The sequence below is a fragment of the Mobula birostris genome, chromosome 18 (genome assembly GCF_030028105.1).
Source record: "Mobula birostris isolate sMobBir1 chromosome 18, sMobBir1.hap1, whole genome shotgun sequence".
NCBI classification, from domain to species: domain Eukaryota; kingdom Metazoa; phylum Chordata; class Chondrichthyes; order Myliobatiformes; family Myliobatidae; genus Mobula; species Mobula birostris.
In genome coordinates, this window is record NC_092387.1 from 9,871,114 (window position 1) to 9,891,435 (window position 20,322).

Here is a 20,322-nt window from a genome sequence, read left to right on the forward strand (position 1 = left end):
CGGGAGCAGAGTGAAGGCTTAAGGGCTTCCGCTCAACGGGCTTAGGCGGAAACGGGCGAGGAAGGTTTGGCATTCATTTTCTGTTGTTATTTGAGGAGAGGGGCAGTATGAGTGTGAGGGCAGTTTGTTGTTCTCGGTGTCAGATGTGGGAGGCCCTGGAGTCTCCAAGCCTCCCGGACATCTACATCTGCGCCAAGTGCATCGAGATGCAGCTCCTAAGGGACTGCGTTACGGAACTGGAGCTGCAGCTCGATGACCTTTGTCTGGTCAGGGAGAGTGAGGAGGTGATAGAGAGGAATTGCAGGCAGGTGGTCACGCCGGGGCCACAGGAGGCAGACAAGTGGGTCACGGTTAGGAGGGGGAAGGGGAAAAGTCAGGTAATAGGGAGTACCCCGGTGGCTGTGCCCCTTAACAACAGGTACTCCTGTTTGAGTACTGTTGGGGGGGACAGCTTACCCAGGGGAAGCGACAGTGGCCGTGCCTCCGGCACAGAGTCTGGCCCTGTAGCTCAGAAGGGTAGGGCAAGGAAGAGGAGGGCAGTTGTGATAGGGGACTCGATAGTAAGGGGGTCAGATAGGTGATTCTGTGGACGCAGTCCAGAGACCCGGATGGTAGTTTGCCTCCCTGGTGCCAGAGGTCGTGGTACATATAGGTACCAATGACATAGGTAGGAAAAGGGATGAGGTCCTGAAAGGAGAATATAGGGAGCTAGGAAGGGAGTTGAGAAACAGGACCGCAAAGGTAGTAATCTCGGGATTACTGCCTGTGCCACGCGACAGTGAGAGTAGGAATGCGATGAGGTGGAGGATAAATGCGTGGCTGAGGAATTGGAGCAGGGGGCAGGGATTCAAGTTTTTGGATCATTGGGACCTCTTTTGGCGCAGGCGTGACCTGTACAAAAAGGACGGGTTACACTTGAATCCTAGGGGGACCAATATCCTGGCAGGGAGATTAGCGGGGGCTACTGAGGTGACTTTAAACTAGAATGGTTGGGGGGTGGGAATCAAATTAAAGAGGCTAGGCGTGAGGAGGTTAGTTCACAACAGGGGGATGGGAACCAGTTCAGAGAGACAGAGGGGTGTAAAGTGAGGGTAGAAGCAACAAGTACTAAGGAGAAAAGTAAAAGTGGCAGGCCGACAAATCCAGGGCAAGCATTAAAAAGGACCACTTTTCAGCATAATTGTATAAGGGCTAAGAGAGTTGTAAAACAGCGCCTGAAGGCTTTGTGTGTCAATGCAAGGAGCATTCGTAATAAGGTGGATGAATTGAAAGTGCAGATTGTTATTAATGATTATGATATAGTTGGGATCACAGAGACATGGCTCCAGGGTGACCAGGGATGGGAGCTCAACGTTCAGGGATATTCAATATTCAGGAGGGATAAACATGAAGGAAGGGGAGGTGGGGTGGCGTTGCTGGTTAAAGAAGATATTAACGCAATAGAAAGGAAGGACATAAGCCGGGAAGATGTGGAATCGATATGGGTTGAGCTGCGTAACACTAAGGGGCAGAAGACGCTGGTGGAAGTTGTGTACAGGCCACCTAACAGTAGTAGTGAGGTCGGAGATGGTATTAAACAGGAAATTAGAAATGTGTGCAATAAAGGAACAGCAGTTATAATGGGTGACTTCAATCTACATGTAGATTGGGTGAACCAAATTGGTAAAGGTGCTGAGGAAGAGGATTTCTTGGAATGTATGCGGGATGGTTTTTTGAACCAACATGTCGAGGAACCAACTAGAGAGCAGGCTATTCTGGACTGGGTCTTGAGCAATGAGGAAAGGTTAATTAGCAATCTTGTCATGAGAGGCCCCTTGGGTAAGAGGGACCATAATATGGTGGAATTCTTCATTACGATGGAGAGTGACATAGTTAATTCAGAAACAAAGGTTCTGAACTTAAAGAGGGGTAACTTTGAAGGTATGAGACGTGAATTAGCTAAGATAGACTGGCAAATGACACAAAGGATTGACGGTGGATATGCAATGGCAAGCATTTAAAGGTTGCATGGATGAACTACAACAATTGTTCATCCCAGTTTGGCAAAAGAATAAATCAAGGAAGGTAGTGCACCCGTGGCTGACAAGAGAAATTAGGGATAGTATCAATTCCAAGGAAGAAGCATACAAATTAGCCAGAGAAAGTGGCTCACCTGAGGACTGGGAGAAATTCAGAGTTCAGCAGAGGAGGACAAAGGGCTTAATTAGGAAGGGGAAAAAAGATTATGAGAGAAAACTGGCAGGGAACATAAAAACGGACTGTAAAAGCTTTTATAGATATGTAAAAAGGAAAAGACTGGTAAAGACAAATGTAGGTCCCCTGCAGACAGAAACGGGTGAATTGATTATGGGGAGCAAGGACATGGCAGACCAATTGAATAATTACTTTGGTTCTGTCTTCACTAAGGAGGACATGAATAATCTTCCAGAAATACTAGGGGACAGAGGGTCCAGTGAGATGGAGGAACTGAGTGAAATACATGTTAGTAGGGAAGTGGTGTTAGGTAAATTGAAGGGATTGAAGGCAGATAAATCCCCAGGGCCAGATGGTCTGCATCCCAGAGTGCTTAAGGAAGTAGCCCAAGAAATAGTGGATGCATTAGTGATAATTTTTCAAAACTCATTAGATTCTGGACTAGTTCCTGAGGATTGGAGGGTGGTTAATGTAACCCCACTTTTTAAAAAAGGAGGGAGAAAGAAACCGGGGAATTATAGACCAGTTAGCCTAACGTCAGTGGTGGGGAAACTGCTGGAGTCAGTTATCAAGGATGTGATAACAGCACATTTGGAAAGCGGTGAAATGATCGGACAAAGTCAGCATGGATTTGTGAAAGGAAAATCATGTCTGACAAATCTCATAGAATTTTTTGAGGATGTAACTAGTAGAGTGGATAGGGGAGAACCAGTGGATGTGGTATATTTGGATTTTCAAAAGGCTTTTGACAAGGTCCCACACAGGAGATTAGTGTGCAAACTTAAAGCACACGGTATTGGGGGTAAGGTATTGGTGTGGGTGGAGAATTGGTTAGCAGACAGGAAGCAAAGAGTGGGAATAAACGGGACCTTTTCAGAATGGCAGGCGGTGACTAGTGGGGTACTGCAAGGCTCAGTGCTGGGACCCCAGTTGTTTACAATATATATTAATGACTTGGATGAGGGAATTAAATGCAGCATCTCCAAGTTTGCGGATGACATGAAGCTGGGTGGCAGTATTAGCTGTGAGGAGGATGCTAAGAGGATGCAGGGTGACTTGGATAGGTTGGGTGAGTGGGCAAATTCATGGCAGATGCAATTTAATGTGGATAAATGTGAAGTTATCCACTTTGGTGGCAAAAATAGGAAAACAGATTATTATCTGCATAGTGGCCGATTAGGAAAAGGGGAGGTGCAACGAGACCTGGGTGTCATTATACACCAGTCATTGAAAGTGGGCATGCAGGTACAGCAGGCGGTGAAAAAGGCGAATGGTATGCTGGCATTTATAGCGAGAGCATTCAAGTACAGGAGCAGGGAGGTACTACTGCAGTTGTACAAGGCCTTAGTGAGACCACACCTGGAGTATTGTGTGCAGTTTTGGTCCCCTAATCTGAGGAAAGACATCCTTGCCATAGAGGGAGTACAAAGAAGGTTCACCAGATTGATTCCTGGGATGGCAGGACTTTCATATGAAGAGAGACTGGATGAACTGGGCTTGTACTCGTTGGAATTTAGAAGATTGAGGGGGGATCTGATTGAAACGTATAAGATCCTAAAGGGATTGGACAGGCTAGATGCAGGAAGATTATTCCCGATGTTGGGGAAGTCCAGAACGAGGGGCCACAGTTTGAGGATAGAGGGGAAGCCTTTTAGGACCGAGATTAGGAAAAACTTCTTCACACAGAGAGTGGTGAATCTGTGGAATTCTCTGCCACAGGAAACAGTTGAGGCCAGTTCATTGGCTATATTTAAGAGGGAGTTAGATATGGCCCTTGTGGCTACGGGGGGTCAGGGGGTATGGAGGGAAGGCTGGGGCGGGGTTCTGAGTTGGATGATCAGCCATGATCATAATGAATGGCGGTGCAGGCTCGAAGGGCCGAATGGCCTACTCCTGCACCTATTTTCTATGTTTCTATGTTTCTATCATCTGTGAAAGTGGACCACAAGGTCTCCTTGTTCCTCCCCACTGCTCAGAATCCTGTCATTAACCTCATACTCTGCCTTTCTGATTGACCCTCTGAAGTGTGGCACTCCACAGTTTCTGGATTGAACTCCATCTGCTTCTCAATATCCCGCTGTACCCTACAACAACCAACTACACGATCCAGAATACTACAACCTTCATGTCATCTGCAACCTACACTTGCCAACCTACCTTTCCACTTTCCTCACGCAAGTCATTCATAACAATCACGGAGGGCAGGGGCTGCTGAACAACTCCCGTGGAACATCCGTGGTCACTGATGTCCTTCTTTCAGAAATTCAGAAAGTGCAGGAAAAGAGAACCCAAAGATGAAGTAGTATTCTAAAGGGAGGACAAGACAACTGCGGCTGACAAGGGAACTTAAAGGCAGCATAAAAGCAAAAGAGAGGGCATGTAATATAGCAAAAATTAGTAAATAGAGGTTATGGAAGCTTTTAAAAACCAATAGATGGCAATTAAAAAGTCTACAGAGGGAAAAGGTGAAATATGAATGTAAGCCAGCCAATAATAAAAGAAGATACCAATGTTTTTTTCAGATAAATGAAGAACAATAGAGAGACGAGATATCTGACCATTGAAAAGTGACACTGGAAAGGTAGTAATGGGGTCAAAGAAATGGCGGATGAACTTAATAAGTATTTAGAGTTAGTCTTCAAAGTGGAAGACACTAGCAGAAAGCTAAAAATGTGAGTGTCAGAATCAGACTTATTATCAGGGGGCAGAAATGTGCGTCATTGCTATTACTAAGCAGAAGCTGAAAAGTCTGAAGGTAGATAAATTACCTGATCACCCCAGGGTTCTGAAAGAGGTAGCTGAAGAGATTATGGAGGCATTAGTAATGATCTTTGAAAAATCACTACATTGTAGAATGGTTCCTGAGGGCTAGAAAATTGCAAATGTCACTTCACTCTTTAACAAGGGGGTGAGGCAGAAGAAAGGAAATTATAGGCCAGTTAGCCTGACTTCAGTGGTTGAAAAGATGTTGGAATCTATTATTAAGGATGAGGTTTTAGGGTACTTAGAGGCACTTAATAAAATAGGCAAAGTCAGCATTTTCTTAAGTGGAAATCTTGGTTGACAAATCTGTTGGAATTCTTTGAGGAAATAACAGGCAGGATAGACGAGGGAAGGTTGGTGGGTGTTGTTTACTTGGATTTTCAGAAGCCAAGGTGCTGTACATGAGGCAGCTTAACAAGATAATAGTCTGTGGTATTGCAGGAAAGGTACTAGCATGGACAGAAGATTGGTGGTCTGGCAGGAGGCAGAGAGTGAGAATAAAGGGGGCCTTTTCTGCTTGATTGCTGCCAATTGGTGGTGTGCACCAGGGGTCAGTGTTGAAACAGCTTCTTTTCACGCCACATGTCAGTGATTTGGACGACGGAATTGATGGCTTTGTGGCCAAGCTTGTGGACAATAGGTCAAGAGGCAGGTAGTGCTGAGGAAGCAGGGTGTCTGCACAAGGACTTAGACTGACTGGGGGAATGGGCAAAGGAGTGGCAGATGGAATATAGTGTAGGAAACCGCATGGCAGAAGGAATAAAGGCATGGACTATTTTCTAAGTGGGGTGAAAATTCAGAAATCAGAGTTGCATAGGGACTTTGGAGCCCTTGTGCAGGATTCCCTAAAGGTTAGCTTGCAGGTTGAGCTGGTGATAAGAATGGCAAATGCAATGTTAACATTCATTTCGCGAGGACTAGAATACAAGTGCAAGGTTGTAATAATGAGGCTTCATAAGGCATTGGTCAGGTTGCATTTGGAATATTGAGAGTAGGTTTGGGCTCATTATCTTAGAAAAGATGTGCTGGGATTGGACAGGGTCCAGAGGAGGTTCACAAGAATAATCCTGGGAATGAAGGGGTTAAAATATGATGGGCATTTGATGGCTCTGGGCCTGTACACGCTGGAATTTAGTAGAATCAGGAGGAAATCTCATTGAAACATATCAAGTATTGAAAGGCCTAGGTAGAGTGGATGCGGAGATGATGTTTCCTATAGTGGGTGATTCACAGACCAGAGAGCATAGCCTCAGAATTAAGGGACATCCATTTAGAACAGAAATGAGGAAAAATTTCTCATGGTGAATCTGGGGAATTCATTATCAGGCAGCTGTGCAGACCAAGTCACTGGGAAAATTTAAGGCAGAGGTTGATAGATTCTTGATTAATCAGGGCATCAAAGGTTATGAGGAGAAGGCAGGAGAATGAGGTTGACATGGCGACTGGATCAGCCATGATGGAATGGCGGGGCAGACTCGATGGGCTGAATTACCTAGTTCTACTCCTCCGTCTTGTGGTCTTACAGAATGACAGGTGGAATTTAACTACACTAGAGCAGGACATGAAGAGCGATTTTCACGGCACTGGAGACTGCCGTTGAACAAATATGCTTTGAGGTACAAGTGCATTATTCTCTGAAAATCTGAACACACATCAACAGGGTGGTGAGGAAGGCAAATGGCATGCTCACCTTCATTGGCTGAGGTACTGAGTACAAGGTTTGGGACATCTTGTTTTAGCTGTACAAGTTGTGTTGAAAACCACCTTGGAGCACTGTGTGCAGGCTCTGGTGATCACACTAATCGAAGGATGTGATTAAGCTTGAGGGGGCACAGGAAAGATTCAGAAGGATGTTACCTGGACAGGAGAGCCAGAGTTATTAAAACAGACTACCTAACTGGGTCTGTTTCCCTGGAAAGGAGAAGGTTGAGAGGTGACATTGTGGAGGTATATAAAATTATGACAGGCATTGATAGGGTCGATGGCCAGTGTCCATCTCCTATAGTAACGTGTCTAAAATTAGAGAGAAACAACAGGAATTCTGCAGATGCTGGAAATTCAAGCAACACACATCAAAGTTGCTGGTGAACGCAGCAGGCCAGGCAGCATCTCTAGGAAGAGGTGCAGTCGACGTTTCAGGCCGAGACCCTTCGTCAGGACTAACTGAAGGAAGGGTGAGTAAGGGATTTGAAAGTTGGAGGGGGAGGGGGAGATCCAAAATGATAGGAGAAGACAGGAGAGGGAGGGATGGAGCCAAGAGCTGGACAGGTGATAGGCAAAAGGGGATACGAGAGGATCATGGGACAGGAGGTCCGGGAAGAAAGACGGGGGGGGGGGCCCAGAGGATGGGCAACAGGTATATTCAGAGGGACAGAGGGAGAAAAAGGAGAGTGAGAGAAAGAATGTGTGCATAAAAATAAGTAACAGATGGGGTACGGGGAGGAGGTGGGGCATTAGCAGAAGTTAGAGAAGTCGATGTTCATGCCATCAGGTTGGAGGCTACGCAGACGGAATATAAGGTGTTGTTCCTCCAACCTGAGTGTGGCTTCATCTTTACAGTAGAGGAGGCCGTGGATAGACATGTCAGAATGGGAATGGGATGTGGAATTAAAATGTGTGGCCACTGGGAGATCCTGCTTTCTCTGGCGGACAGAGCGTAGATGTTCAGCAAAGCGGTCTCCCAGTCTGCGTCGGGTCTCGCCAATATATAAAAGGCCACATCGGGAGCACCGGACGCAGTATATCACCCCAGTGCACTCACAGGTGAAGTGTTGCCTCACCTGGAAGGACTGTTTGGGGCCCTGAATGGTGGTAAGGGAGGAAGTGTAAGGGCATGTGTAGCACTTGTTCCGCTTACATGGATAAGTGCCAGGAGGGAGATCAGTGGGGAGGGATGGGGGGGACGAATGGACAAGGGAGTTGTGTAGGGAGCGATCCCTGCGGAATGCAGAGGGGGAGAGGGAAAGATGTGCTTAGTGGTGGGATCCCGTTGGAGGTGGCGGAAGTTACGGAGAATAATATGTTGGACCCGGAGGCTGGTGGGGTGGTAGGTGAGGACCAGGGGAACCCTATTCTTAGTGGGGTGGCGGGAGGATGGAGTGAGAGCAGATGTACGTGAAATGGGGGAGATGCGTTTAAGGGCAGAGTTGATAGTGGAGGAAGGGAAGCCCCTTTCTTTAAAAAATGAAGACATCTCCCTCGTCCTAGAATGAAAAGCCTCATCCTGAGAGCATTGCTGACAATGTCAGGATTTACTGCCTACACCAAAGTGTCACCCAGAGGCAGCTGTGAGCAATCTTCCTGAACCATTCAGGCCCTGGAGGTGGTGCCAGACTGCTGCTGGGAGGGTACTCCGGGAACTAGACCCATAAAAACAAGGTTACTGTGAAGTATTTCCAAATCAGAATTGTACAGGAACCTGCACTTGTCCTTCTTGGACAGAAGAGGTTGGCCATGTGGAGGTAATGATGGAGAACCTTGGTGACTCACTACAGTACATTTTGCAGACAGTGTGCTGCTGGTGGAGTGACAATCAAGTAGGCTGCTTCATTCTGGATGGTGTCAAACTTTCTGAGAATCATTACAGCTGCCCCATTCCAACGTGCTCCTGACATTGCTGGGAGATGGTTAAAAAAAAAAGCTTTGGGATGTCAGGAGGTGAGACATTCACCACAGGATACCTAGCCCCTAACTTGATCTTGTAGTTACCTTACATGATTTGTTGGTTCTGATTGAGCTGCCAGTCAGTGGTAATGAAATAGAACACAACACACAGGATGCCTGCGCCAAGCATGATGCCAAATTAAACTAATCCCAATTGTCTTCCCACTTTCCACATTCCTCCATTCCCTGCCTGTCTCAATGCCTCCTGTCTCCACCACCGGCTCTAGTAGTGTGTTCCAGGCACCTATTGCTCTCTGTGTAAAGAGTGAACACCAAGCAAATACTGATGACCTTCCCTACTTCTGACCCTGTAGTGCAGGGGTTCCCAACCTTTTTTATGCCATGGACCCCTACCATTAACTGAGGGGTCTGTGGACCCCGGGTTGGGAAAATTATTGATGAAGCAGCAGAGCAGGTTTGAGTATTTCTGTCCTGAGGTTGGATTGACTGATCTTTGCTAGGTATAACCCACAGCTTTACACCATCACTGATGCCCCATGGTTTCAGTTTTACCAGGGACTCCTGTACCTGCACACAAATTCAGCAGTCACTGGATGTCAGCTCAGAGCCAGTGAACTCAGCATCATCTCACACTATGAGCTAAGCCCTTCTCCAGGACCACGGCAATTAAATGTTGGAAGGGTTGGACAGAGTAGATGTGGAAAGGTTGTTTCCCTTGGTGAGTGAGTCCAGGACAGGAGGCCAAAGTCTTAGAATTAGAGGGTACCCAGTTAAAACAGAGATGAGGAGAAATGTTTTTAGCCAGAGGGTCGTGGATTTGTGGAATTCGTTGCCACGTACAGCTGTGGAGGCCCGATCATTGAGGGTGTTTTAAGGAGGAGATTGACAGGTATCTAATTAGTCAGGGTATCAAGGGATATGGAGAAAAAGCCGGAAATTGGAACTAGATGGGTGAATAGTTTAGCTCATGGGGGAACTGCGGAGCAGACTCGATGGGCCGAATGGCCTATTTCTGCTCCTTTGTCTTGTGATCTTGTGAATAATGTCCATCCTCAGGGGAATCTTCACTTGTTCCACATACGGGGTGGACGGTTGACACTGGTCAAATGTCTCAGGCTCAGCGACAGATCTGCGACCTCCACTTGCCAGCATTGTTGCTGTATTGATGAATACAGTTCCGTTGACACTAGGTCACTGCCCCACTGCGTTTAAAGTTAAATTGGATAGATATATGGACAGGAAAGGAATGGAGGGTTATGGGCTGAGTGCAGGTCGGTGGGACTAGGTGAGAGTAAGCGTTCGGCATAGACTAGAAGGGCCGAGATGGCCTGTTTCCGTGCTGTAATTGTTAAATGGTTATATCACTGGTACAGTGTCTGTGGGTCCTTCTGTACACTATTTGCCAAAGCAAATGATGAGGGGAGATCCACCAAAAGTCCATCTTTCATTGGACATAATCAACATCCAACCAACTACAGTGGCTCAGACAAGAACGTACCAAACGTCACACCACCCTGAGTAGTATATGCCATAGCAACCCAACTCCCACCTTTGCGATTAAGCTCAAACTTAGGTTGCCAATTCTCAAATCTGGTTAGACATGGTCGCAGAGGTATTCTCCTATCACCGGTGGTTCCTCAACAATTTCTTCCTTGCTGACTGCGATACAAATGTCAGTAACCCAGTATATAAATACCAACAGTCACGTCTCCAAAGTCAATATTCAGAAGGTGATCTCTGCTCTGCGTCCTACCTTGGGATTACCGCCACCTTCCTTGGCCGCGTACAGCATCTGCAGAGCGGACTCTGCCAGGGTCTTGGTCTGATCCAGCACAGTCATCTGCTGCTGGTGGTCCAGCACTTTGGATGCCACACCGACTGAGGCCAGGGTCAAAGGCTCAAAGTAACTGGCCAGCTGGGTGACCTGTGGGGGAGGCAAGAGGACAATGCAGTGTGTTTACATGGTGCCAAAGCTCACAGGAACCCAGACGTCAACCTGCCGTCGAAAGGATTATGGATCAACTCACTCTGTACCTTGTGGCCCAGCTGAGCAGCCTCCCCGCGAGCAGCCGTGGTTATCGGGTCAATCAGGTGTCCTATTTCCTGCACCGTTGAACTCATCTGCTCCTGCAAGGCCTACACACAGAATAGAAAGGGGGGGGTCACAGAACACAGGCCACATACCTCAGGGGAGTTCATTGCCAAACAGAAGCACCCACACTTGTAGGATGTCTTCTGTTCCCATCTGCTCCCCCACCACCCCCACACCCCTGTCCCTGTCTCTGTATTGGCTGATAGGAAGATCCACTCTTCTGTTCCCATCTGCTCCCTTCACCCTCACACCCCTGTCTCTGTTTCTGCGTTGGCTGATAGGAAGATCTGTAACCCTCCCCCCAAAACACACACACCCCTGTCTGTCTCTGCATTGGCTGATAGGAACATCACTCTCTGAGCTAGAAGGAATAAAACGGTGAAAATACCATTCAGCCCATTGCACCTGTATGATCTGAGAGGCAGTTGTGAAATCAATCACACAACACTGACTGTTTTCTCCTCAACACTGCAAACATTCCCCTTTACTTTATATCTGTTCTTGTTTTGAAAGTTATTACTGAACCTGCTTCCAACAATCTCACAAGCTGCTTTCCAGTTCACAGCTTCCAGTGTAAACTGTTCTCAAGCATCCTTGTTCTTTTATCAATGAATTTGCCTGGTGACAAAACCTTCTGCCACTGAAGTTATTCTCCTTACCTAACACCTAATTCTGTGGAATTTGTTGTCACATGCAGCTGTGGAGGCCAAGTCTTTTGTATATTTAAGGCAGAGGTTGATAGATTCTTGATTGGTCAGGACATGAAGGGAAATGGGGAGAAGGCAGGAGAGTGGGGCTGTGAGGAAAATTAGATCAGCAATGATGAAGTGGCAGAACAGACTCGATGGGCCAAATGGCCTAATTCTGCTCCTTTATCTTATGGTCTTTATCTCCCAGGACAAGGCACAACCTCTCCACACTGCTTCTCTATGTAGTTAACTATTATTGGATCATGTTTGCACCTGGAACACTTGTGACTCCAGCACAGTATAAAACTGAAGCCTCTGATGGACCTCTGCAAATGGCAGAGGGCAGAGTTTCCATCAAAGTGAACGAAGGGTAGACAACTGCTACTTTACCTCCAATGAAATGTCATCTCTTGTTGGCAAGTTCTGACTGACAGCTGCCAGGGATGCTTGCTCGATCTCCCGAATACACTTGTTGATGTTGTCAATTGAACAGTCACATTCTCTCTGGCCTGGAGCCTTGTCCCTTCAAAGTGAAATGGGTTTGAACAAGAAGAGTTCACATGCACATTCACCTGTTTGCAACAAGTATCTGCCACATTACACAAACTTGCCAAGTTTATTAAAGATGAATCAAATAATACATGGCTTAATTCTATTTAAAATTGTTGCTGAGAGGTGACAGTACTGTTGCCAAAATTATAAGCCTACCTAATCCTGAATTGTCATGGATATACACGTGAATAATGGAGCTTTCAGTTGGCCCATCAGAATATACATTTGCCACTGGCACACTGGATTGCAGAATTACTGTATTATTCAGTTATCAGACGTGGTCACAGTACTTCAGCCTAATCTGTTCACATCAGCTGCTGCTTTGAAGCACTGGGCATCGATTAGATAATCAACTGGTTTGCTTGAACGTTTTCGTTGGCAGCTGAGAGTTGACCAGATTGCTTTGGGTCATAAACTGGTCAAAATGGCAAAACAAAGCGATTTGGAGCCCGATGACCAACACTCAAGGTTTTAGGAACAGCGTCTTTCTACAAGATTTCTGAAAAGTCCACAAACACTACTGATGTACTAATTTGCTGCTTTCTTGTAACTTACAGTAATTCTTATGACTTTCACTGTACTGCTGCTACAAAACAACACGGGGACAGAGGTTAGGAGGATTAATGGTGCCTAATGGCGACTACTTTGTTTGCATCTTTGGAAACAGCTCTATTTCTATCTTTAATATCTCTATTTTCCCCTTTCAGCGTCTTTTGAAGACCCTGACCTGGAGTTACATGCTGACTACGGTTCTTTGCGGGAATAGGACCCGCTCTCAGGGTTCCATAACTGGCTGTTGTTCAGTACACCAAAGGCTCGGCATAAGAATCTGGCTCGAATTTGGAAGCCTAGGATCTTGGGGCTCTGGGGACAGGCAGATGGAGGGCCAGTGTCATGACAGTAGACCCGTGTGTCGTCAGGGGAGTTGGGATATCTGCTGTGTGCCTGGAGACCTGGAATCTTTCAGGCACAGAGCTCAAAAAAAGCAACGTAACGGACTTTTAACATCGTAAACCAGCGAGTTGTTTGTTATGTCTCCATGCTCGCTGGGAAAATGGAGACACCTCTTTCTTCCTTATTAGGGAGAGAGAGAACCTGCGATATGTCGAAGTCTCTGGGGTAACGGCAAGTCTGTGTCTTTGCTATTGCTTTGCTCACACTTGAGTGCTCGGTGGCAATTGCCAGTGCTTTTTTTGCCGGCAGGGGGAGGAAGGATCGTTGCTCGCTGTCGCTTACGTGCGGGAGGGGAACTGGGGGAGGACTTTGGGGTTCTAACATTTAACTGTCGTTTATTCTTTGAGGCACTCCTCTGTATTCATGGATGTTTGCGAAGAAAAAGCATTTCAGGATGTATATTGTATACATTTCTCTGACATTAAATTGTACCTTTGAACCTTTGGTTTCACAACAACTTTCAGTGATAATAAACCTGATTCTGATTCTGTGAATATAGAATCAGAGCTAAGTCTCACCTGATGGATGTTATGAGGCTCTTAATGGAGTCTGACACAGTGCGAGAGTGTCCCGCCAGGATAGACCAGGTTGGGGGGTCCTTCGGGTTGATGGCGAGTGACCGAGCACTTTTGATGAGGGAGGATGAGCTCTCCAGCATGGATCGAGCAGCTGAAAGAATTGGTTCCTGGGCCTGGGCACCCTACAGAAGTAAGTACATAACTGCATAAATACATTTAAAACATGACAGTGGCAAACTCAAATACACAGGCACTGGTTTCAGATCTTCCAAATGGCTTTGCAATTTTCTTACTGCTGATCACCCTTGTGAGACTGTTCCACGAACATCACCAGAAAGCAGCACATACTGATTTCACTGCTGCATGAGCAGGCTTGGCACGGAGAATGCAACACAATGATTAGGTTTTAAGGTTATTATATGAAATACAAAGGATGTCTGTAACTTTGTCCAAACAGATATGTTTGGTCAATGTTTCATGATTCTCTATAGAATATACAGTAGAACATTACAGCCCAGTACAAGACCTTTGACCCATGACGTGCTGACATTTCAACCTATTCCAAGATCAATCTAACCGTTCCCTCCCACATTGTCCTCGAATTTTCTGAGGGATCTAAGGACATGGACTCCAAGATCCTTCTGTTCCTCCACACCGCTAAGAATCCTGTCATTAGTCTTGTGTTCAGCCTTCAAGTTCAACCTTCCAAAGTGTATCACTTCACACTTTCTGATTTGAATTCCATCTGCCACTTCTCTGCCAAGCCCTGCATCTTATCAATGTCCCGTTGTATTCTACCATAACCTTCTACACCATTTACAACACCACCAACCCTCATGTCACCTGTATATTTACTAACCCACCCTTCCGCCTCCTCATCCAAGTCATTACCCGTGCTTTTCCCATTTCCTCACTGTGGTCTGTTGGATAACCACTAACCGACAGCTATCACTTCAGTTAATCCGTAACTAACAGGAAGACGACAGACCATCCAATGGACCTTGATCAATTGGAATGCCCTTCCATTCACTTACCTCTGCTCCTATCTGCGCTGGGATGCTGACAAACTCAGGATTTGAGGCAAACGCTGTCAAATTTTCCACAGCCTCAATTAAAGGAGTCGTGGCCAACCTGCACTTTTCACGATTTTCTTCAGAGAAATCGCCATCAAGAGCCTGTGGGGGGGGGGGGGAATGAAGGAAGGGGTAACAACACTCAGAAACACTGGAAAAGATTACTGTTCATTCACAAACAGATCTCATTTCAGTGGCATTTTCATCCATATAGAACTCCACAATAAAACAAAGAGCCATGCACTAGATGTCTCATAATGTCATCCAGTGAGCCCCCAGACATCACCCAGGAAGTCCCAAAGACATCCTCTGGCATGAGAAGTTCTATAGATGTGAGCATGTTGCCCACAATACCAGGCAGAGCTTCAGGGCACCAGAAAACAGAAGAGAAAATATATTTCAAAATCCTCAATAACAGTACCATTCCTTTTTTAGATTTGGTCACAAAAACACAAATATACTCATGCTAAAGCTCACGTTCATGTTGATTTGTTAAGGAGACATTTGCAACATAAAGAGTGAGTTGTATTTTGTCTGCAGCCATCCATTTATATGGACAAAAACCTGTTAATGTAAGGTCCTTAACAGCATTGATATATAGAGCTTCTTGGGGTCCAAATCCATAGTTCTCTGAAAATGAATGCCAGGTTGATAGGGCAGTAAAGAAAGTATATGGTATGCTTGCCTTTTTTTTAGTCAAAGCATTGAAGTTCAACAGTCAAGAAGTTATGTTGCAACTTTAAAAATTAACTCTATTTAGGCTACCTCTGGAACATTGCAGTTAATTGTGGTCACCCTATTATAGGAAGGTTGTGGAGGTTTGGGAGCTGGTGCAGAAGAGGTTTACGGGAATCTGTCTGGATTAGAGGGCAGGTGCTATAAGGAGCAGTTGGACAAACGTGGGTTGCTTTCGCTGGAGTGCTGGGGGCTAAGGGGAGAGCTAAAAGAACCTTGTAAGATTTTGAGAGGCATGGATAGAGTAGATAGCTGGTATCTTTTCCACAGGGCTGAAATACCTAACACTAGTGGCCATGTATTTAAGGTGAGAGGGGATAAGTTCAAAGAAGATGTGTGAGGCAGGATTTTTAAAAATTTAAAATACGGGGCGGTGGGTGCCTGAAGTACACTGCCAGTTTGGTAGTGAAGGCAAGTGTGCTACATGCGCCCGAGAGGATCTTAGACAGACATAAATATGCAGAGAATGGACAGATACAGACATTATGTAGATACTTAATTACGAGGTGAATTAGCTTGGCACAGTATTTGTGGTCTAAAAAGACTGTTTCTGTGCTGTACTGTGCTATGTTCTATGTCCTGTCTCAGTGAGCTTGGAGCCTTTAACACCAGGTATTTACAGATCCAGTTACCTTGATCGTCTTCACAAGGTTGGCAGTGCTGTTGGCAACTTCTTTCGCTGACTGAACAAAGTGCCTCTTGGCTACAGGATTGGCGGTTTTAGAGGAAGCGATCCGACATGCATTGCACAGAGCAGAAGTGTGCTTGGCAACAATGGTGGCAGCAGACAGCACCTGCATGGCAAGAGTCGGACATCACACACGCTGCTGCCTCAAACATGGTCCAGCACATCAAAAACACAGCCATGGCTGAAGACTGAAAGAGCACCTTACCTGTGATGGGCTGCTTGCTGGATCCACCAGGTTCTGACAAGCCATCTGAATCGCCTGGTTGGCCCTGGCAAATTGAATAGGATCCACCAGCCCCTGGTGCCCGGCCTGGCTGTTGGGATCAGATATGCCAACCAGGTAGCCTGCCTGCAGAAACAGATACGAATAAACTTGCAGCAAGGCACACAAAATGCTGAAGAAACTCAGTAGGTCACAGAACATCTACAGAGGGGATAAACAGTCGACATTTCAGGCCAAGGCAAAGACTATGCACAAGAAACACTGTATCCCAAACCTCTGTCACAGTTCAGAATTTTGTTAAAAAATAAATATTAAGAGGCAAATTTCTTTCAATAGACAATAGGTGCAGGAGTAGGCCATTCAACCCTTCGAGCCAGCACCGCCATTCACTGTGATCATGGCTGACCATCCACAATCAGCATCCAGTTCCTGCCTTATCCCCATAACCTTTGATTCTGCTATCTTTAAGAGCTCTATCCGTCTCTTTCTTGAAAGTATCCAGAGACTTGGCCTCCACAGCCTTCTGGGGCAGAGCATTCCATATATCCACCACTCTCTGGGTGAAAAAGTTTTTCCTCAACTCTGTTCTAAATGGCCTACCCCTAATTCTTAAACTGTGGCCTCTGGTTCTGGACTCACCCATCAGTGGGAACATGCTTCCTGCCTGCAGCGTGTCCAATCCCTTAATAATCTTATATGTTTCAATAAGATCCCGTCTCAGCCTTCTAAATTCCAGAGTATACAAGCCCAGTCGCTCCAATCTTTCGACATATGACAGTCCCGCCATCCCGGGATTTAACCTTGTGAACAACACTGCACTCTCTCAATAGCAAGAATGTCCTTCCTCAAATTTGGAGACCAAAACTGCACACAGTACTCCAGGTGTGGTCTCACCAGGGCCCTGTACAGCTGCAGAAGGACCTCTTTTTCAGGTGTTAAGCATTCACATTACTTCTCAGTTAACACAACAATCTAAATTCTCTAGATCTCATGGTAGACTGATCCAGAACGTTAAGGCACATGGGATCCATGGTGACATGGCATATTGGATTCAAAAGTGGCTTGGGCATAGAAGACATACCTAAGGTAGAGGTGCGGGGGTGCTATTCTAACTGGAGTCCATGAGCAATAGTATCCCACAGGGATCATTGTTATTTGTGAGATGTACTGATGATCTGGATGAAAATGGAGGTGGGCTGATTAGCAAATAAGTAAATGATATAAAATTGGCAGAGTTGTGGATAATGAGGAAGGCAGTTATCGGATACAGCAGGATATAGATCAGATGGAAATTTGTGCAGGGAAATGGCAGATAAGTGTAAGGTGTTGCATTTTGCAAGGTCAATTAAAACAAGGAAGTAAGTAAATAGAAGGACCCTTAGGAACATTGTTGTTCAGGAAGACCTTTGGGTGCAAGTCCATAGCCCCCTATAAGTGGGAACACAAGTGGTTAGGGTGGTAAAGAACGCTTGCCTACAGCTATCAGGTGCAAAGGCTGGGACACTGCACCTTTGGAGGATGCAGAAGTTGTTAACCAGGATGTTACCTGGACTGGAGAACACTGGCTGGACAAACAGTGAGTGCTAGTGCCTAGAATGCATTTGGTGAAGCAATATCTAAGGGGCACATTAACAGGCAGGGAGTGGAGAGATACTGACCACATGCAGGCAGATAGGATTGGTTGGAACTGACAACATGATCAGTACAGGTGTGACGGACCAGGGCAAAGCTATTCTGCAATCTACCCCACCTACAGCCCTCATAATTTTTGTATACCTCAGTCATGTTCCCTCTTAAAGCCCTCTGTTCCAGGGGAAACAGACCCATCCTTGCAGTCTGTCTTCATATCCAATCCAGGCTGCATCCTGGTGAATCTTCTCTACACCTCCCCCAGCACTATCACATCACAGGCAAATGGAACATTAGCATTCATTCCCAGAGGGCTAAAATATAAAAGCAAGGCTGTAATACTTGAAGCTTTATAAGGCATTGATCAGAACATATATGGAGTATTGTGAGCAGTTTTGGGCACCATATCTAAGAAAGGATGTGCTGGTATTGGAGAGGCACCAGAGGAGGTTTATGAGAATGAAAGGGTTAACACATTAGGGATGTTTGATGGCTCATTCACTGGAGTTTAGAAGAATGTTTGGGGGGCGGGGGGGATATCTTTGAAACTTACTGAATATTGAAAGGTCTAGATAGAGTGGACGTGGAAAGGATGTTTCCAATTGTGTGAGTCTAGGACTAGAGGGCACAGGCTCAGAATAGAAGGACATCCCTTTAGAACAGAGATAAGGAGGAATTTCTTTGGCCAGAGGGTGGTGAATCTGTGGAATTCACTGTGTTGGCAGCTGTGGAGGCTAAGTCATTGGGTATATTTAAAGAAGAGAGTGATAGATTCTTGATTAGTGAGGATGTCAAACGTTACAGGGATTTGGCAGAAGGATGGGGTTAAGAAGGATAATAAAGCAGCCAAGATCAATGTGCTGAAGGCCTAAATATACTCCTATGTTTATGATCTACCTTTCCTATTCCATGGTTGCCACAACTGCATGCAGTATTCCATCTGAGGTCCGAACACAACTTCCTTGCTCTTATATTCAATGCCCAGACTAATTAAGGCCAGAATTCACTCTTAAGCAGGTTAGCTAAATGTGCTGCCACTTTCAAGGATATTTGGATCTGCACCCAAACTCCCTCTGTTCCTCAATGCTCCATGTGACACTACCATTCACAGTGTATGTCCTGGTCTCATTACTACTATAAAATGAACAATCTGACACTGTCAGAATTAAACTCCATATGCCATTTCTCACCCCATTTCACTAACAAATTGATATCACCCTGTAGCCTAAGACTCTACACTGTCAAGAGCTCCACCAATCTATGTGTCATCTATGAAGTTACTAAACATTCCTCCTACATCCACATCCAAATTACCAAGATGAACTCCGTGGCCACTTTATTATCTATGCCTATACAGCTGCTTGTTAATGCAAATATCTAATCAGCCGATCGTGCAGCAGCAACTTAATACATAAAAGCATGCAGACATGGTCAAGAGGTTCAGTTGTTTGTTGTTCAGACCAAACATCAAAATGGGGAAGAAATGTGATGTAAGTGGCTTTGGCCGTGGAATGATTATTGGTGCCAGACAGGGTGGTTTGAGTATCTCACAAACTACTGATCTCCTGGGATTTTCACGCACAACAAATTCTAAAGTTTACAAAGGATGGTGCGAGAAAGAAAAGTATCCAGTAAACAGCAGTTTTATGGATGAAAACGCTTTGTTAGTGAGAGTGGTCGGAGGGAAATGGCCGTATTGGTTCAAACTAACAGGAAGGTGACAGTAATTCAAATAACCACACGTTACAACAGTGGTGTGCAGAACAGCATCTCTGAATCTTGAAGTAGATGAGCTACAGCAACGGAAGACCACACCGGGTTCCACTCCTGTACCTAATAAAGTGTATATTACCAACAGCAAAGGCCCCAGCAGTAATCCCCGTGGAACATCACCGGCCACAGTCATTCAATCACAGAAACATGTCTCCTCTTTTGGACTCAATATGCCAACTTTGGATCCATGGGCCTAAACCTCATGGGCCAGTCACCCATGTCAAAGACTTTAATCCAAGTCCATGTAAATTACATTTACTCCACTGTCCTCATTGATACAAGTTGTGTTTTCAGAGGAGATGCCTTGAAACCCTGATGCAGATCCAAAGCAACAAATTAAATAATTTTTCTCAGTCTGGGATTCCTTTATTTTCAAAAAAAGGTTTTATGAAAAGGGAGTTTAAAATGCACCTCGAGCATCAAATGCATCTGAGATAGGAAATGGTAATTCCATGTCAGAATAGCTGTGGAAGACAGTTAGTTCTGGTTATCCAGAATACTTCTGAATCATACTGTTCCTTCATCTATCAGTTACCAGGTTGATTCCAGAAATACTCTCACTCTCCCCTCCCCTGTGTTTGTTTTCACAGAACGATAAGCTACACTGGTCAACTCTTGACCCTGTTCCCCCCCCAAAGTTTCATGGTTGATCAGTGCCTTAACTCAGCACACACGTTCTCTCCCTAATGCCCTTTAAACATTAGATTCATAGAAATCGATCACTCTCACAACTGAAGTTAACAACTGACTTGCTGTCTTTTGCTTGTTTATCCTCCCAGTGAAACCGTAACTCCTGAGAAGTACCCAAGTCCATTG

At 45.6% G+C, this 20,322-nt stretch overlaps 1 protein-coding gene across 5 annotated transcripts in view; it reads right to left on the reverse strand.

Annotated features, from left to right (window-relative positions):
• The window catches only part of tln2b (talin 2b), a 316,251-nt gene that overhangs the window by 57,851 nt on the left and 238,078 nt on the right, over window positions 1-20,322 (reverse strand). For all 5 annotated transcript variants that reach the window (XM_072282202.1, XM_072282201.1, XM_072282200.1 and 2 more), the window contains 7 exons: window positions 16,087-16,230; window positions 15,826-15,987; window positions 14,420-14,560; window positions 13,386-13,567; window positions 11,752-11,884; window positions 10,615-10,716; window positions 10,334-10,504 (listed from right to left, as the gene is read on the reverse strand). In XM_072282202.1, the coding sequence (XP_072138303.1) occupies window positions 10,334-10,504; window positions 10,615-10,716; window positions 11,752-11,884; window positions 13,386-13,567; window positions 14,420-14,560; window positions 15,826-15,987; window positions 16,087-16,230 (1,035 nt within the window). The remainder of the gene's footprint in view (window positions 1-10,333; window positions 10,505-10,614; window positions 10,717-11,751; window positions 11,885-13,385; window positions 13,568-14,419; window positions 14,561-15,825; window positions 15,988-16,086; window positions 16,231-20,322) is intronic.